We start from the raw sequence: 12,773 nt of genomic DNA on the forward strand, positions 1-12,773 counted from the left end.
ATATGAATCTTTTTTAATTTGGAAAAGACACCATCTAAAATACTTAAAATATATTTATGAATTACCTTTATTCCAGAATTTTACATTTTATGGATCATGAGTTGGTTTGTTGGTGATGTTGTATGCCATGTTACAAAAAATGTGTTTAAAATTTGCATTTATATCACTTGTCATACGTGTAGTGATGCAAAGTGCACCAAAAACAGAAACAAACCTTTTAACAGCACGGTTCATGGATATTTGTCCCCTACTTTTTGTCTTGCCGGTTATTGCGCACAACTCCCGACTTCACCAATCAAATGGTTAGCAGGGTTAGGTTTCAACCAATCATAGTGGGACAGGGCGGGACTTACGTGCAGGCTGAAAAAAGCGTTTGCCTGACAGTCAAAGACCAGGGAACAAATTACTCAATGTCTGTTTAAAATACAAGGTCCCCACAGCGGAAACCCACTGTAGCTTTAGGGGTGTCTTTCGCGAGCTTATTTTCGTGACTCTACCATCATAAAATAAGCTATTTGATAAACGTATACACGTATTTCCAGTTGACACCATCAGGCAAGGCTTGCTGTGGTCTGCTGTCTTTAAAGTGAGTTTCAACTGGACTGTTTACCAAATCGTCGCCTGTTTTCGAGGCACCAGCTAAGCTACCTATTGTACACTAACCTGCCGTAACGCTACAGTATTTTACATTTATCAAACTGTGCACAGCTACATTCAAGTAATCAAACTTTAACATGTATTGTTATTTAGCCTCTTGTTAGCCGTGTGTCTGTTTGCACTTGGTAGTTATTGTAGGAAACATGGTAGGAATGATTACTGAAGACCAAACATCTGGCTGTTTTTTTTTTTTCTTTAGTCCAGCTGGCGTTGTATAATTATTTTTGCCTCACTTAGCGTTTTCGGTTCTTGAAACAGGCTCTCTGCCTCTCTGTAATGTCGGCTGTAACCCTTGTTCATGTTTTCTCTCAAAGCCAGTTCCACAGTCACTCGTTGGATGATGGCAGTGTTGCTGCAGCGCCCCCACGCGGCTGCGGCCTGTCTGCTCTTGTACTTCTTGAGCGGTGGCCTGTCCGTCCCAGACCCCAGGCAGAGAGAGGCCCTGATTGAGCTGGAGGCCTCCATGCAGACAGGTGGGCAGATGGCGCTGACTGATGCTGAGCAGCAGCTGGACGCTCTTCTGTTCAAAATGAAGCAGAAGGAGATAATGAGGGCGAACTTTCCTCCCGCCATGCACTTTTTCAAGGCCAGGCCCCTCATCAGGACCAGTCCCATCTTTAGCCTGCTCCAGAAGATGCCCAAAGGTGTGTTCAGTTTCACAACTCACTGTGTTTCAAGTGTATACACATCTTGCACTTTTGCAGTTCTCTTTGTAGTGTGTTGGTTGTTTGCTTTCATCATTTCTCACAACATTTGAGCTGTCGTGGATATTTAAACGGACACTTGTCCAGAGTAGGTAGTAAGTCTGCACAATTAATCACAATTGCAATGAAATTTCAATATGGCCAAGTGCAATATTCAAATTGCAGAACCCTAACCAAATCGCAATATTTCGAAAAAGGAAAAATGTATGAGCAAACAGCAATATAATGAGGTGCTGTAGTGCTTCATAGATGACCTGACCTAAAAATCTTATTCTCCAGATAAAAGAAAACATGTTTGTTTGGTACAAACCTCAATAAATATCACATCAGCATGAAAATTGTAATGTGAAACAGATTATGTCCACTAATCGTATTACATATTGATTGATATTGCAATCACAGTTTCTGTCAAAATAATTACAATTTGTCTTTTTTACCAAATCATGCAGCTGTAGTATAGACAGTTATAGTCACCATTGCCTGATGTCCAATGGACTTTAAAGTTTTATCAATTAATAGAGGCAATTATTTGCAGATGATTAAGAGCAGCTCCAGCAGGCTGTGGAGAGGACAGTCATGCTGGTGCTGGTTTCTTGCTAGTCTGACACTGATCTGCTGTTTTTTATAATGTTCTTAAAAGATTCTGAGAAATCACAACATTTGAATTCCTTCACTCAGAGAATATTTACAAATTCTTAATGAACAGAGTGAATCGATGAATCAAAGTCTTTCTAGCCTTTATATCTTTATTAATCCTGTACAATTCTTCAAGGGGGAGCTCTTCATGTCCATGACTTCTCTATGGCTAGCGTGGAATGGCTAGTGAAGAACGTGACCTATTGGCCCTACTGCTACATGTGCGTCACTGACAACCACTCAATCAGATTCATCTTCTCATCCCAGAAGCCCAAAGCTCTGCCACATTGCTCACCCTGGACCCTGCTGGAAAACATCAGGGCTAAGATGGTCAACACCACAGATCTAGACGACAGGTACTTACTCATGGAAGCAAATTAATTTTTTTTTTCAAAGAATTTCATAAAACAGAAAACACTCACAGCACTGTATGTTTTTATTTTATGTCATCACATCCCAATAATTTGACCCTTAATTCCCCTTGAAGCTTCATATTTTTTCCAGTATTTGTGCTTGTTTTCCTGTGTGTGTCATGTCCACACCTTAGAGGAACCTCATTTATTTTACTGAAAAATGTACATTGCACATCAACCATGTTTTCTTTTAAGTTTTTTGAGGTCTTTTAAGACCTCAAATGCATCTTCAATTTCTCAATGTCCACACAAATTACACATTTAGATTTTTTTTAAAGTGGGGTTGTGTGAGCTACTTATCCATAGTCAGTGTATTAACGACAGTGGTTGGCACACCCCCAGTAATGGGGAAACGGGGGGGAAGTAAATGTATGGAAGCTAAGCAATGTACTTCCATGGGCAGGGTCAGCAGCAAAGGTATTTTAGCCCCAAAAAGATCAATATCAGTTTCACTGTATGGTATATTTAGAATATTTTCACTGCTTTACCCTGACGTCAGACAGCCTTTTCCATTGCTCATTCCAATGCCACTAGACCGCTTTGACAAAAAAAGTAATTTAACCTCACAGAACACAGGAGTTGATTGTCTACCACTAACTTCAGTGAATCCTTTTAAAACAGCAAAGTCATAAACTAACAAACAAACAAACTAATAGAGGCAGCAGTATAATAACAATTCCCATGTTCTGCAAGATAAAATTTCTGTTACTATCAAAGGAGTCTGGGTTTGGAGAATATAATGGCTTCAGTTTATCGTTGCAAAAGGCTGTCTGACGGCAAGCTTATGTGGTGAAAATATTCTAAATATAACATACACTTAAACAAAATTCAAATGCATTACTTTTTATTTCATCTGTATATTGTTGCCAGAATTGAGTGGCTTTAGGTCAGTGAATAATTTCACTCTGTTACCACTGTCAGTCACTGGCAGTTTAATTTGGAGGTACCTTTAATGTAATAGTTTTATTTTAAAGGTCCCATAAAACTATATCATTACTTTCTTTTGTGATGCATTTCCTTTTGAAACAAGATGGCAAAAGGTTGGATTGTTTAAACATTTTTGATTACTTTATTTGTTGTACTTTTTGTTCAGATCCACTTATGCAGCATGAGGTTGCCACTGTAAATGCACCGTTTTCCAGAAAGGTCAACGTCTTTTACAAAGAAATGTTAAGAAATAAATGTTGACAGTCTGAAATAGACCCAAAATGACAAAGATAATCTAATCACAACTGCATCTTCACTCTCAGCATCATGGGCAACCTGACGATCTTCACTGACCAGGATCCAGAAGCGGTGTACCCCAGCCAGGATGTGATATGGGATAGGTTTGAACAGGCTTTCCTTGCAATGTGGGGTCTGGTCACATACGCTCCTGTCTTCAGAGACTACTACTACAAAGGCCTCACCGAGTTTTACATGGATAACGTCATGTATTTGGAACTGCGGGCTTTACTCCCGGAGGTAGACTAATACCATTCTCAGTGCTTTCACTCTTCTGTTAATTTATTGATAATTAAGTTGTGGGTTTTTCTGGTGCTCAGATATATGAGCTGGACGGCAGCACTCATGACAGAGCCTGGACTCTGAAGACCTACCAGGATGTCACCAGACAGTTCACAGCAGAGCACCCAGACTTCTTCGGAGCAAGAATCATCTTCACAATCCACAGGTGACTGCTCTCAATGTCCTTACAATGGATTTTTACTTACTAGTTTGAATGACAGGTTGGTACATACTTTGATTCTGCTTCAACACTGTTTGTTTCAGGGGAGTGAATATATCCGTGATGACTGGAGTTGTGGAGGAGGCTATGCAACTACAGAAAGATTTTCCAGATATCATGGCTGGTTTTGATCTGGTGAGAGGCAACAGCAGTGTTTGGTAACAAGGGGAACCGTTTGTTTAATTATGTAATAGCATGACTTCTCTGTTTGTTAGTTAAGGTGTTAACTTCCTCTCTTTGTGTTCAGGTGGGCCGCGAGGATAGTGGCAGACCCCTGTGGTATTTCAGAGATGCCTTGTCACTGCCTGCAGATAGAGGAGTGACTCTTCCTTTCTTTTTCCATGCTGGAGAGACTGGTGAGCTCATCAGTGCCTGCTGTATAAAACTTCAACATTCAGTTTGTATTGCACATTATATACTGCAGCCTGTGGCTCAGATGATCAGTGTGTGTAAAACAGGTAGCTGTCTGGATGCTCGTGCCTTATGTGTAAAATAAGAAGTAAGATTCAAAGTGCAAATAAGATGCAACAGTAACATCTGTTTGGATTAATGCGTTTAAAGGAATTTATTAGACACACCCTCTTTTCTGTAGGTTGCAGGTAATTGGCACTAGTAGCAGAGGGTAGTTATTCGTGGTTTAAAGATACAAGATACAAATAGAATAAACAGCTCTAAATAATATATCTAAGTGTACAATATATTTCACATATCTTGCCTTTTTATGTGGCTAAAATACGTTTTGGCTGCTGTGCACCGTAGTACATTGTTTAGCTTCCTACACTGTACTCCTGCAGCTTCTCCAAACTGGGATCATGGCAGCTGCCATCTACTGTAGGTAGTACACTGACTATGATGAACCTCATACAATCCCACTTACCAAAAAAAAAAAAAATATCGAAACTATCCCTTTAATGTGTAACTAATTGTAAGCAAGTTAACTGCCAAATGTAACATCAGAAATAATGTAATTTTTAAATAGTTCAGACAAAAAGTTCCTTTGTCAAAGAGTTCTTAGGGTTTAAATCAATTGTAGTATTTGAATGTTTGATTTATCACAAATGCAATGGGGAGTTTAGTAGTTTAATGAAGAAATCAAGACATGTATTTTCACACTTTTGACTGTTAAAGCCCTAAAGCAAAAATAAGATACCATGCAAACATTATCATGAGCATATCTGAATATCTTTGTCCTTTTCTGCCTGTTTGTCCTTTTCCAAATTGTTGCAAAAATAAAGAAATTGTCTTTACCAAGAGCAGAAAGGAAAGGGAAATACAAGTCATTTAAGAACATCTTACTGTATCATTTTGTGCTATAAAACAAAATAACATGCATTTTGATTTCTCTGCACTATATGAAGATCTCGAGGGCACAGAGGTGGACCAGAACATGCTGGACGCTCTTCTGTTTAACACGTCTCGTATTGGACATGGTTTTGCTCTGCTTCGCCACCCAGTGGCCAAAGATCTGTCAAGGAGGAGAGGAGTGGCTTTGGAAGTGTGCCCCATCTCCAACCAGGTACACTATCATCTTGTAAACTGTATTGTAAAATAAAAATATGCACATTTTTCAGTTAAAAATCTAATACTTAAAACCGGGCTATACTTAAGTGACCTTGCATCTTGTAAACAAATAGCCCCTTTTCTATTCTCATTCAGGTGATGATGCTGGTAAAAGATCTGCGAAACCATCCAGCAGCTGCACTGATGTCGGAGAACCACCCGCTGGTCATCAGTTCTGATGACCCTGCCATGTTCGGTGCCTCTGGACTCTCTTATGACTTCTATGAAGCTTTTGTGGGCTTTGGTGGTATCAGATCCAATGTAGGCTCCCTCAAACAGTTGGCCATAAACTCTATTAGGTGAGGTTCAGCTAGGATGACAAATTTACAAATCACAAATGACTCATGTGTGAGGGCTCACGTGCTGCAGCACACCTCTACCTGACATTTCTTTGTCTTTCTTTCAGGTATAGTTCTTTGACTCCGAAGCAACAGGAGGAAGCCCTGGCTCTGTGGCAGAAAAGATGGGATAAGTTTGTCTCTGAAAACGTTTTATAAGAACGAAATTAGCTTTTTTTTAAACACTGTCTGTAGTACAATCTTCAAATGCCTTCACGCCATCACGCCTTTTAGCAAAGGTAAATTATAAATGGAATGTTAAAGTGTTTTTCCTACCATGACAAGTTGCATCTGCTGTAACAAACGCCTGCTGTTCCGTGTTGTAGCATGAAAAAGACCTGAGCTATGCCCCATAAAATTTATGATCATTACTTGAACAACAAATGTGAAATAGCTTAAATCAAAGGCACCTTGTTATGTCTGGTTTTATAACAGATTTTTAATGTATTTGCACTTTAAAATTCAGGTTTGTGTATATTTCTGGGAACAGCAACAGAGCAGGGTGATTTCTCTTTGTAGTGTGTTTGTGGTTTGCTTGTGCTTTGTAAGAGTGAAACATGCAGCTTGTTAAATCTGTGAAAAATCTTGTGCTTTTTAGATTTTTAACTCTCATGGATATATAAAAGGGCTTAACTGAACTTGCACATTTGATGTAATCTATTAAAAAAACTCCCTTAGAAACAGACATATTCTACCTGCCTGAGGATATTTTTTGAAGCCTTAGCCAGAATTCAACTGTCAGCATCATCCAGACGTATTTAAATGTTGTGAAGTGCTAAACTTAAATTTTACATAATTAAACATAAAAACAACCTTTGATTTACTGCGTGGTTCTGTTTATTCAGTGTTCTTTCTATGTAGCGCCATTATCAGTGCTGAGTGAGTCTTCAGTGAAGCGTGTTGTCCATCATCTGCTGCAGGTGTTGAACTGGGAGAAGAAGCTGTCATCAATGCGTCCTCTTTCAATGTCTGGTTTCCTTAAAATGACACCAGGACACAAAGTGAGACATTAGTTTGTTTGTTTTTTCTTGAAAACAGGCCTATGTGTAGACCCGACCAAAAAAAATCTGTTTTCTTCATGTTACTGACTGTTCTTTGTGTGTTTGGGCCAGCTTCATGTTAGTGCTGTCCAGCTGTCGTCTCAGCTGCTTGTTCAGTCTTGCCTGCTGCCTCTCCATTAACACAGCTGTATGAGCCGAGTCCACACGGACACCGTCATATTGCTGCTCCTCTTGCTTTTTCTCAAATTCCATCCTCTGCAGATGACACAAATGTAACACAGTGAACAGCTTCCTAGTGACTGCTTTTCAAATGAAAATGGGGAAAAAAAATAGCATGTGTTTTGAGTGTCATTTGTTCCTCTTTCACCTTTTTCTCCTCTATTTGATATTTCTGGAACTGAATGATCTGCTGCAGGCTCTCTGGAGGCGCTCTCCTATCGCTGCCTGGACAAAGACCAGGCACTCCCATCATGCCCGGGGTGGGTTCATCATCTATACCTGCCAGTTGTCCTTGCTGCCCCTTCTCTTCAATCTTTGCCCATCCAGACCCAGCAAAAAAAATTTGAGTTGACAGAAAAGTGTTGTTACTGCACCTCAACTCACAACAACTCCAGTTCAATGTCTAACATTAACCAAAATAACTTTTTTAAAGAAAATATATCGATGAAATAAAAGCTGCTAAGGTTTTACTTTAAAAAATTATACAATTTAACACAAGACATTTAAACAAAAAAACATGCGTGCAGTTAAAATGTCATTCTCGTGCGTTTCCAAGCTTTGACATTCCTATTTAATTCTATTTAATTAATTCATATTTTCAAAGACACTTTAACCACCACCATCAGGTTTACCTTGGTTAGATTGTACTTCATAGTGGCAATAGCTGCTGCTTTTCTCCTCTCCATCTCAACACTCTGAAGCTGCAGAGCTTTGTTGTCCATTTCTACTCTGCTTTGCTCATAGTGCTGCTCTGAAGAAGTACAGACAAGGAAGTCAGTGTGCGTTTTGTATCTGTGTGTGAACTTAGCATGTGTATCTTGAATAGCACGCCTATTCAACTGGTAACCAGTGGCAGGAATCCAGCCCTTTAAGGATCTCAATCCAGCTCTTTGATCATTTTAGAAATGTTAAAAAAAACAGTAATTGTGATTATTTAAATTACTTGCTAACAAGTTTATGGGTGTTTACATTGTTCATTAGAAAATAATCATTTTATTAGTGGGCTAATAAACCCACTAATTGGTTTTCATTGGTCTTTTTTTTTTTTTTTAACTCTGTTTTAGCAGAGGGAATTTAGCAGTCAAACTGAGTAAAAAAAAAGGATGCTGAATGCAACAGTGTGTTTATTAAAACAACAAGCTACTTCTGATCTAGAATTACAAAGGTTCAATGTTTTCCTATACTTTTGTACATATTCTTCTTCTTCTTCAAACTAATAAAGTGGAGGGAAAAAAATAAATTCCTCACTGTACAGGTACATACTGTACATAGGTTAAGTAAATGTCCGGCCCCTTGGCACTTTTTTCAAATCTGGCCCTTCTATACATGTAATTGAATAGACCTGTTGTGTTGGATCTACCTTCCAGCTTTTGTTGGTGCTTTTCTGCTGCTCTCTCACTCTGCTGCTGGATGAGCCACTCTCTGAGCTGCTGCTTCTGTCTCTGCCGTCTGCTCTGACTGTCCGGATCTTCGCCCACCAGGTCCGAGAGTATCATCTGTACATCACCGGCTTTTCTGCAGCGGTCTGGGTCGTTCAGGTCGTGCTCCCGCCGGCTGCAAGGCTGCTGGTACTGATGCCGGTAGTTGTCAACGGCCCTTTCCATTGCACGCTTCTCCTTCACTTGTCTGTGATGGAGAAGGCAAGCTAATTTGCTATTTTGGCGCATATCAGCATCTGTAATAAAAAAACAACAACAAAGAAACACAGACATCACAATGCACTTCATTAGAAATTCTTCATTATTTTTTGATTAGATACTGTTCTCTGTCAGAGAGTAAAAGGACATTATTCAAGTTAACTCTTCTGTTAACAGTAAGGCTGTTTTCTCTGTGATAAGCTGCCCTCCCAGAACACATTATCACTGACAAAACCATTACAATAAGTTAACATGAGGAAGCCATGTTTAGCCAACTCACCATAAGCATTATGTTCCTCTTTTGCTGCCTCTTCTTGTTTCTTCTTTTCTTTCACTTGTATGTCCAGGGCTTCCTTGTCAACCTATAACACAGACCACGGTCATGACATCTAGCTAAAGATTAAACAGTGGTGAACTACTAATGACTATTGTCATTATAGATGAATCTTTTGATCATTTTCTTGATTAATCCATTAGTTATTTGGTCCATAATGTCAGGATATTAAGAAAAATGTCGATCACTGTTTTTCAAAGCTCAAAGTGATGTCCTTAAATGTCTTGTTTTGTCTACAACAGATATTCACTTTACTGTCATAGAGGACTACAGAAATCAGACATTTAAGAAGGTGAAATCATAGAATTTGGACATTTTTCTTAAAAAAAACAAAAAAACTCAAAACCATAAAAAAGTAGTACGATAGTTAAAAAATAGTTGGTGATTAATTTAGTAGTTGTAAAAAAAAAAAAAAAAATAGTTGCAGCTCCAGTGGAATATAATACTTGAGTTCTTTCATGACACTTTCTTTTACTCTTATGTTTCAGAGAGTAATATAGTACTTTTTCTTGACCAAAAATATTTGGTAACTTATAGATTTTGCATACAAACCAATAACAGTTTATGTTTTGTTATAAACTACGCTATCTAGTAATATATTCAGGTACAGCTGAAACTATTAGTTGATCGATAGAAAATTAAGTAGCAGCTATTCTTAAAATCGTTTGTCATGCAAATATTTTATTGCTCCAGCCTGTTAAGTAAGGATTTGCTGCTTTTCCTTTTAATTATTTCAATAATTTTGAATTCTGTGTTATTGGTTGGACAAAACAAGCCTTCTTTTACAAAAAGTGAAAATAATCAGATGTAGGTCATAAGAGTTTTCCTGATTAAACTTGATATTTTCAATGCAGGATTTTTACAGGATAACATTCATACTTTTACTTAAGTGATGGATCTGAATACTTTATAAACCACTGTAGTTAATGCCTGTATAGAGCAAGGTTAGCATAATTAGCATTGCTCTGCTACAGAGACAGTCGAACACCGAGCAAATCTTCTCTTACCCCGATCGTCCTCAGTTTGTCATTAAAAATCCTCTCTTGTCTCTCTGTCTCTTTGTCTCGACGTCTTTGCAGACTTGCTCTAGCGATGCGGTCTGAGAGTAATTCAACGTTAAACATTTTGACCAGAAAATAGTGTATTAAGTAACGCTATGTGGTGTTGTAGTTCAAACAAACTGTCGACAAACTCAGCTAACTTGTCAACACACTGGTTGCTAAGAAACCATAGTTCGTGCGCCTTCGGAGGTTGTCGGCTTTTCCCGGCATCTGCCACCATATGGGGTCTTAAGATGCTTGTTGTTTCGTTGGAACGCGTTACAAAAACAAAGAATAAATATTTTTCGCAGCTCTAAAATTACATACAGACGAAAGTTATGACGAAGCCAAAAGTCAGTGTGGGTCAAAATGCCATAACAGGCTGTTTTATTACAATGAAGGGTCGCTAACATCAATTAAAAGGTTAAAAAGTAGCATATCTCGCTGCAGGGGGTGGTGGCACACCAGTCAGCAGGCTGGTGCACTGATAGTATACTAGAAGTGAACAAAACAAAACAATATAATTAAATACCAAAACTAGAAAACAAAATAAACCCTCTTTACTCCAACAGAAACACACCCAAACTAATACCGGTGCCACCAAGGATAGCACCACAAATCAATGGGTGAACTCCCACTGCACCAGCTGCTCCTGTGACCAAAGGCCAACACCAGCTGCAGCACTAAAACAAAAAGCAGAGCTGTAAGTTAGCCATATACTCAAACTACTAAACTCAATAAACAAAATCCAAATAATATAATAGGTTGTAAACAGCAACCAGCACTTTCCCTGTAAATTTAACAGAGCACGTATGTTAAATCTCAGTCTACAGACATGCAAACAATGCTTGGTAATAAGGAGACATTCTCATACCTTGCCACTGGCACAATTCTGGGACTGTTAGGACCCTTTACAAAAGAAAGAATAAATTATTGGCAGACCCACATTTTTATAAAGATTCCCTATTTGCATAATATATACAAATAAATTACCTCAGGGTGCAAACAGAACAGGATTTGTTTGGTTTACCAAGGAAGCATGTGCACAGGAGTAATCTCAGTAGCATGAGTGAAGCTTACACACCTGTGCTTCATGGGCCTCTTAACAACTCTCCTCCTGATTGGCCAATTGTACCTGACTCCCAGTATCCCCCTGCTACACATCCACACATGTGATGTCACATATTTTGACTCCACCTTCAACCTAAGCAGAAGCATAATCAAATGGAATAAAAAATAAAACTATATACTGTATACTGGTCATTACAGGATTGATTACAACATAAGCATCCATTAAATTTGTTGGCAGTAATTCATTGCCAAAAAATTGAAAGAAGATCCTTCAGCCATCACCCGTCATCTTCAGGCATGATTCATTTAAAGTTGTTGGAGAAGATGGTGGTGGTTGCTTTATTCCCCCCAACAAAGGTGATCAAATGCATGATTTCCTCCTTAATCTCATGCAATATACAGCCCAGCTCATAGATTTAAAGGGCATTTTATTTTGACCTGTTGATCAGTCTGCTGTGTCTGCGCAGAAAGCCACATCAAAAACTAGACCTTTTCACATGAAAGTCTGCGCAAAGTAAATGATCCCTCACACTCTGAAAGTCTTTTGTTGCCAGTGGGTGGAAAACCCCTCAAAGATGGTCAGTGCAAGAATCTCTTCTCAAAAGCACGCAACTGAGCTACATCAGCACTCACCAAATGCAACAGAACAGAGATTTGCTCAGTTGACTCAGGGCTTTGATTTAGCAGTATCCACTTGTCAAAGGCTCTTTTTTTCTTCTTTTTTTTCCCACCAAACACACTTCTTTTAACATGAGTGTCTTGGGCACCTAGCCTCTTAGAGTTTTTTTTTAAAAAAACATCAAAACCAAAAACAACCAGTTTTGGAAATCAAATTTTATTTCTCAGACATAAAAAACAATATTTGAAACAAACAGGCCTTTGCCTCAGCACTACAGAACAAAACTTTGTTGGCCTGCCAACACCCATCGTGTATAAATCTATGAACTAAGTCCCAAATATCCCTGTACCTTCTCACTGGAGGTGTAGACGCTTTCCAGGAGAGCACTGCCCAAACTTGTCCATGCCAAGGCCCCCAAATAGCAATAGATTATCGCCAGTGCCCCATTAACCATACTATGACAAACAATAAAAACAGAAAAGGAAAAACTAAATTAATTATCTCCATTCCTTGAATTTTTAATTGTTTCAATGGGTTGAAGAGAAAAGACAACACATGAGTTTTTATATACAGTAGCATGGGAACCAGACAAATCTGTTTAGCTCATTTTTTCATTTGCTCCAGCAGACAATTAGTTTTTATAGTTAGTGCAAACATTTCATGTAACCACTACTTTTAGTGTTTTTCAACAGCTTGCCAATCATTAGAGGTTCCTTTATAATTTATTTAACACAAATTAAAAAATAAGAACACTTTTATGTAAATGTAAATGGATTGTGCTAATGAACAAATAAGTTCATTCACCTTTGAACAAGTGG

General features: G+C 38.5%; 2 protein-coding genes across 3 annotated transcripts; one reads left to right on the forward strand and one right to left on the reverse strand.

The window, feature by feature from the left end:
• Positions 1 to 415: 415 nt before the first annotated feature.
• On the forward strand, positions 416 to 6,717 carry ada2a (adenosine deaminase 2a). Of its 2 annotated transcripts, XM_084735109.1 has the most exons (10): positions 416 to 718; positions 972 to 1,301; positions 2,134 to 2,353; positions 3,661 to 3,874; positions 3,955 to 4,082; positions 4,181 to 4,271; positions 4,384 to 4,492; positions 5,495 to 5,652; positions 5,793 to 5,995; positions 6,103 to 6,717. In XM_084735109.1, the coding sequence occupies exons 2-10, from the start codon at positions 995 to 997 to the stop codon at positions 6,191 to 6,193; spliced, it is 1,521 nt and encodes a 506-aa protein (XP_084591235.1). In that variant the 5' UTR covers positions 416 to 718; positions 972 to 994; the 3' UTR covers positions 6,194 to 6,717. The 2 variants fall into 2 exon arrangements, with proteins under 2 accessions (XP_084591235.1, XP_084591234.1); XM_084735108.1 differs by lacking the exon at positions 416 to 718 and having other exon boundaries at positions 956 to 1,301.
• Position 6,718: 1 nt separating this feature from the next.
• Positions 6,719 to 10,449, reverse strand: ribc2 (RIB43A domain with coiled-coils 2). Its single transcript, XM_084735110.1, has 7 exons — positions 10,233 to 10,449; positions 9,172 to 9,253; positions 8,615 to 8,929; positions 7,887 to 8,005; positions 7,403 to 7,567; positions 7,124 to 7,290; positions 6,719 to 7,011 (listed from the first exon to the last, which is right to left on the reverse strand). The coding sequence occupies exons 1-7, from the start codon at positions 10,347 to 10,349 to the stop codon at positions 6,942 to 6,944; spliced, it is 1,035 nt and encodes a 344-aa protein (XP_084591236.1). The 5' UTR covers positions 10,350 to 10,449; the 3' UTR covers positions 6,719 to 6,941.
• Positions 10,450 to 12,773: the final 2,324 nt, after the last annotated feature.

Source organism: Lutjanus erythropterus, chromosome 13 (genome assembly GCF_056507025.1).
Source record: "Lutjanus erythropterus isolate fLutEry1 chromosome 13, fLutEry1.hap2, whole genome shotgun sequence".
In the NCBI taxonomy this organism is placed as follows: Eukaryota; Metazoa; Chordata; class Actinopteri; order Lutjaniformes; family Lutjanidae; genus Lutjanus; species Lutjanus erythropterus.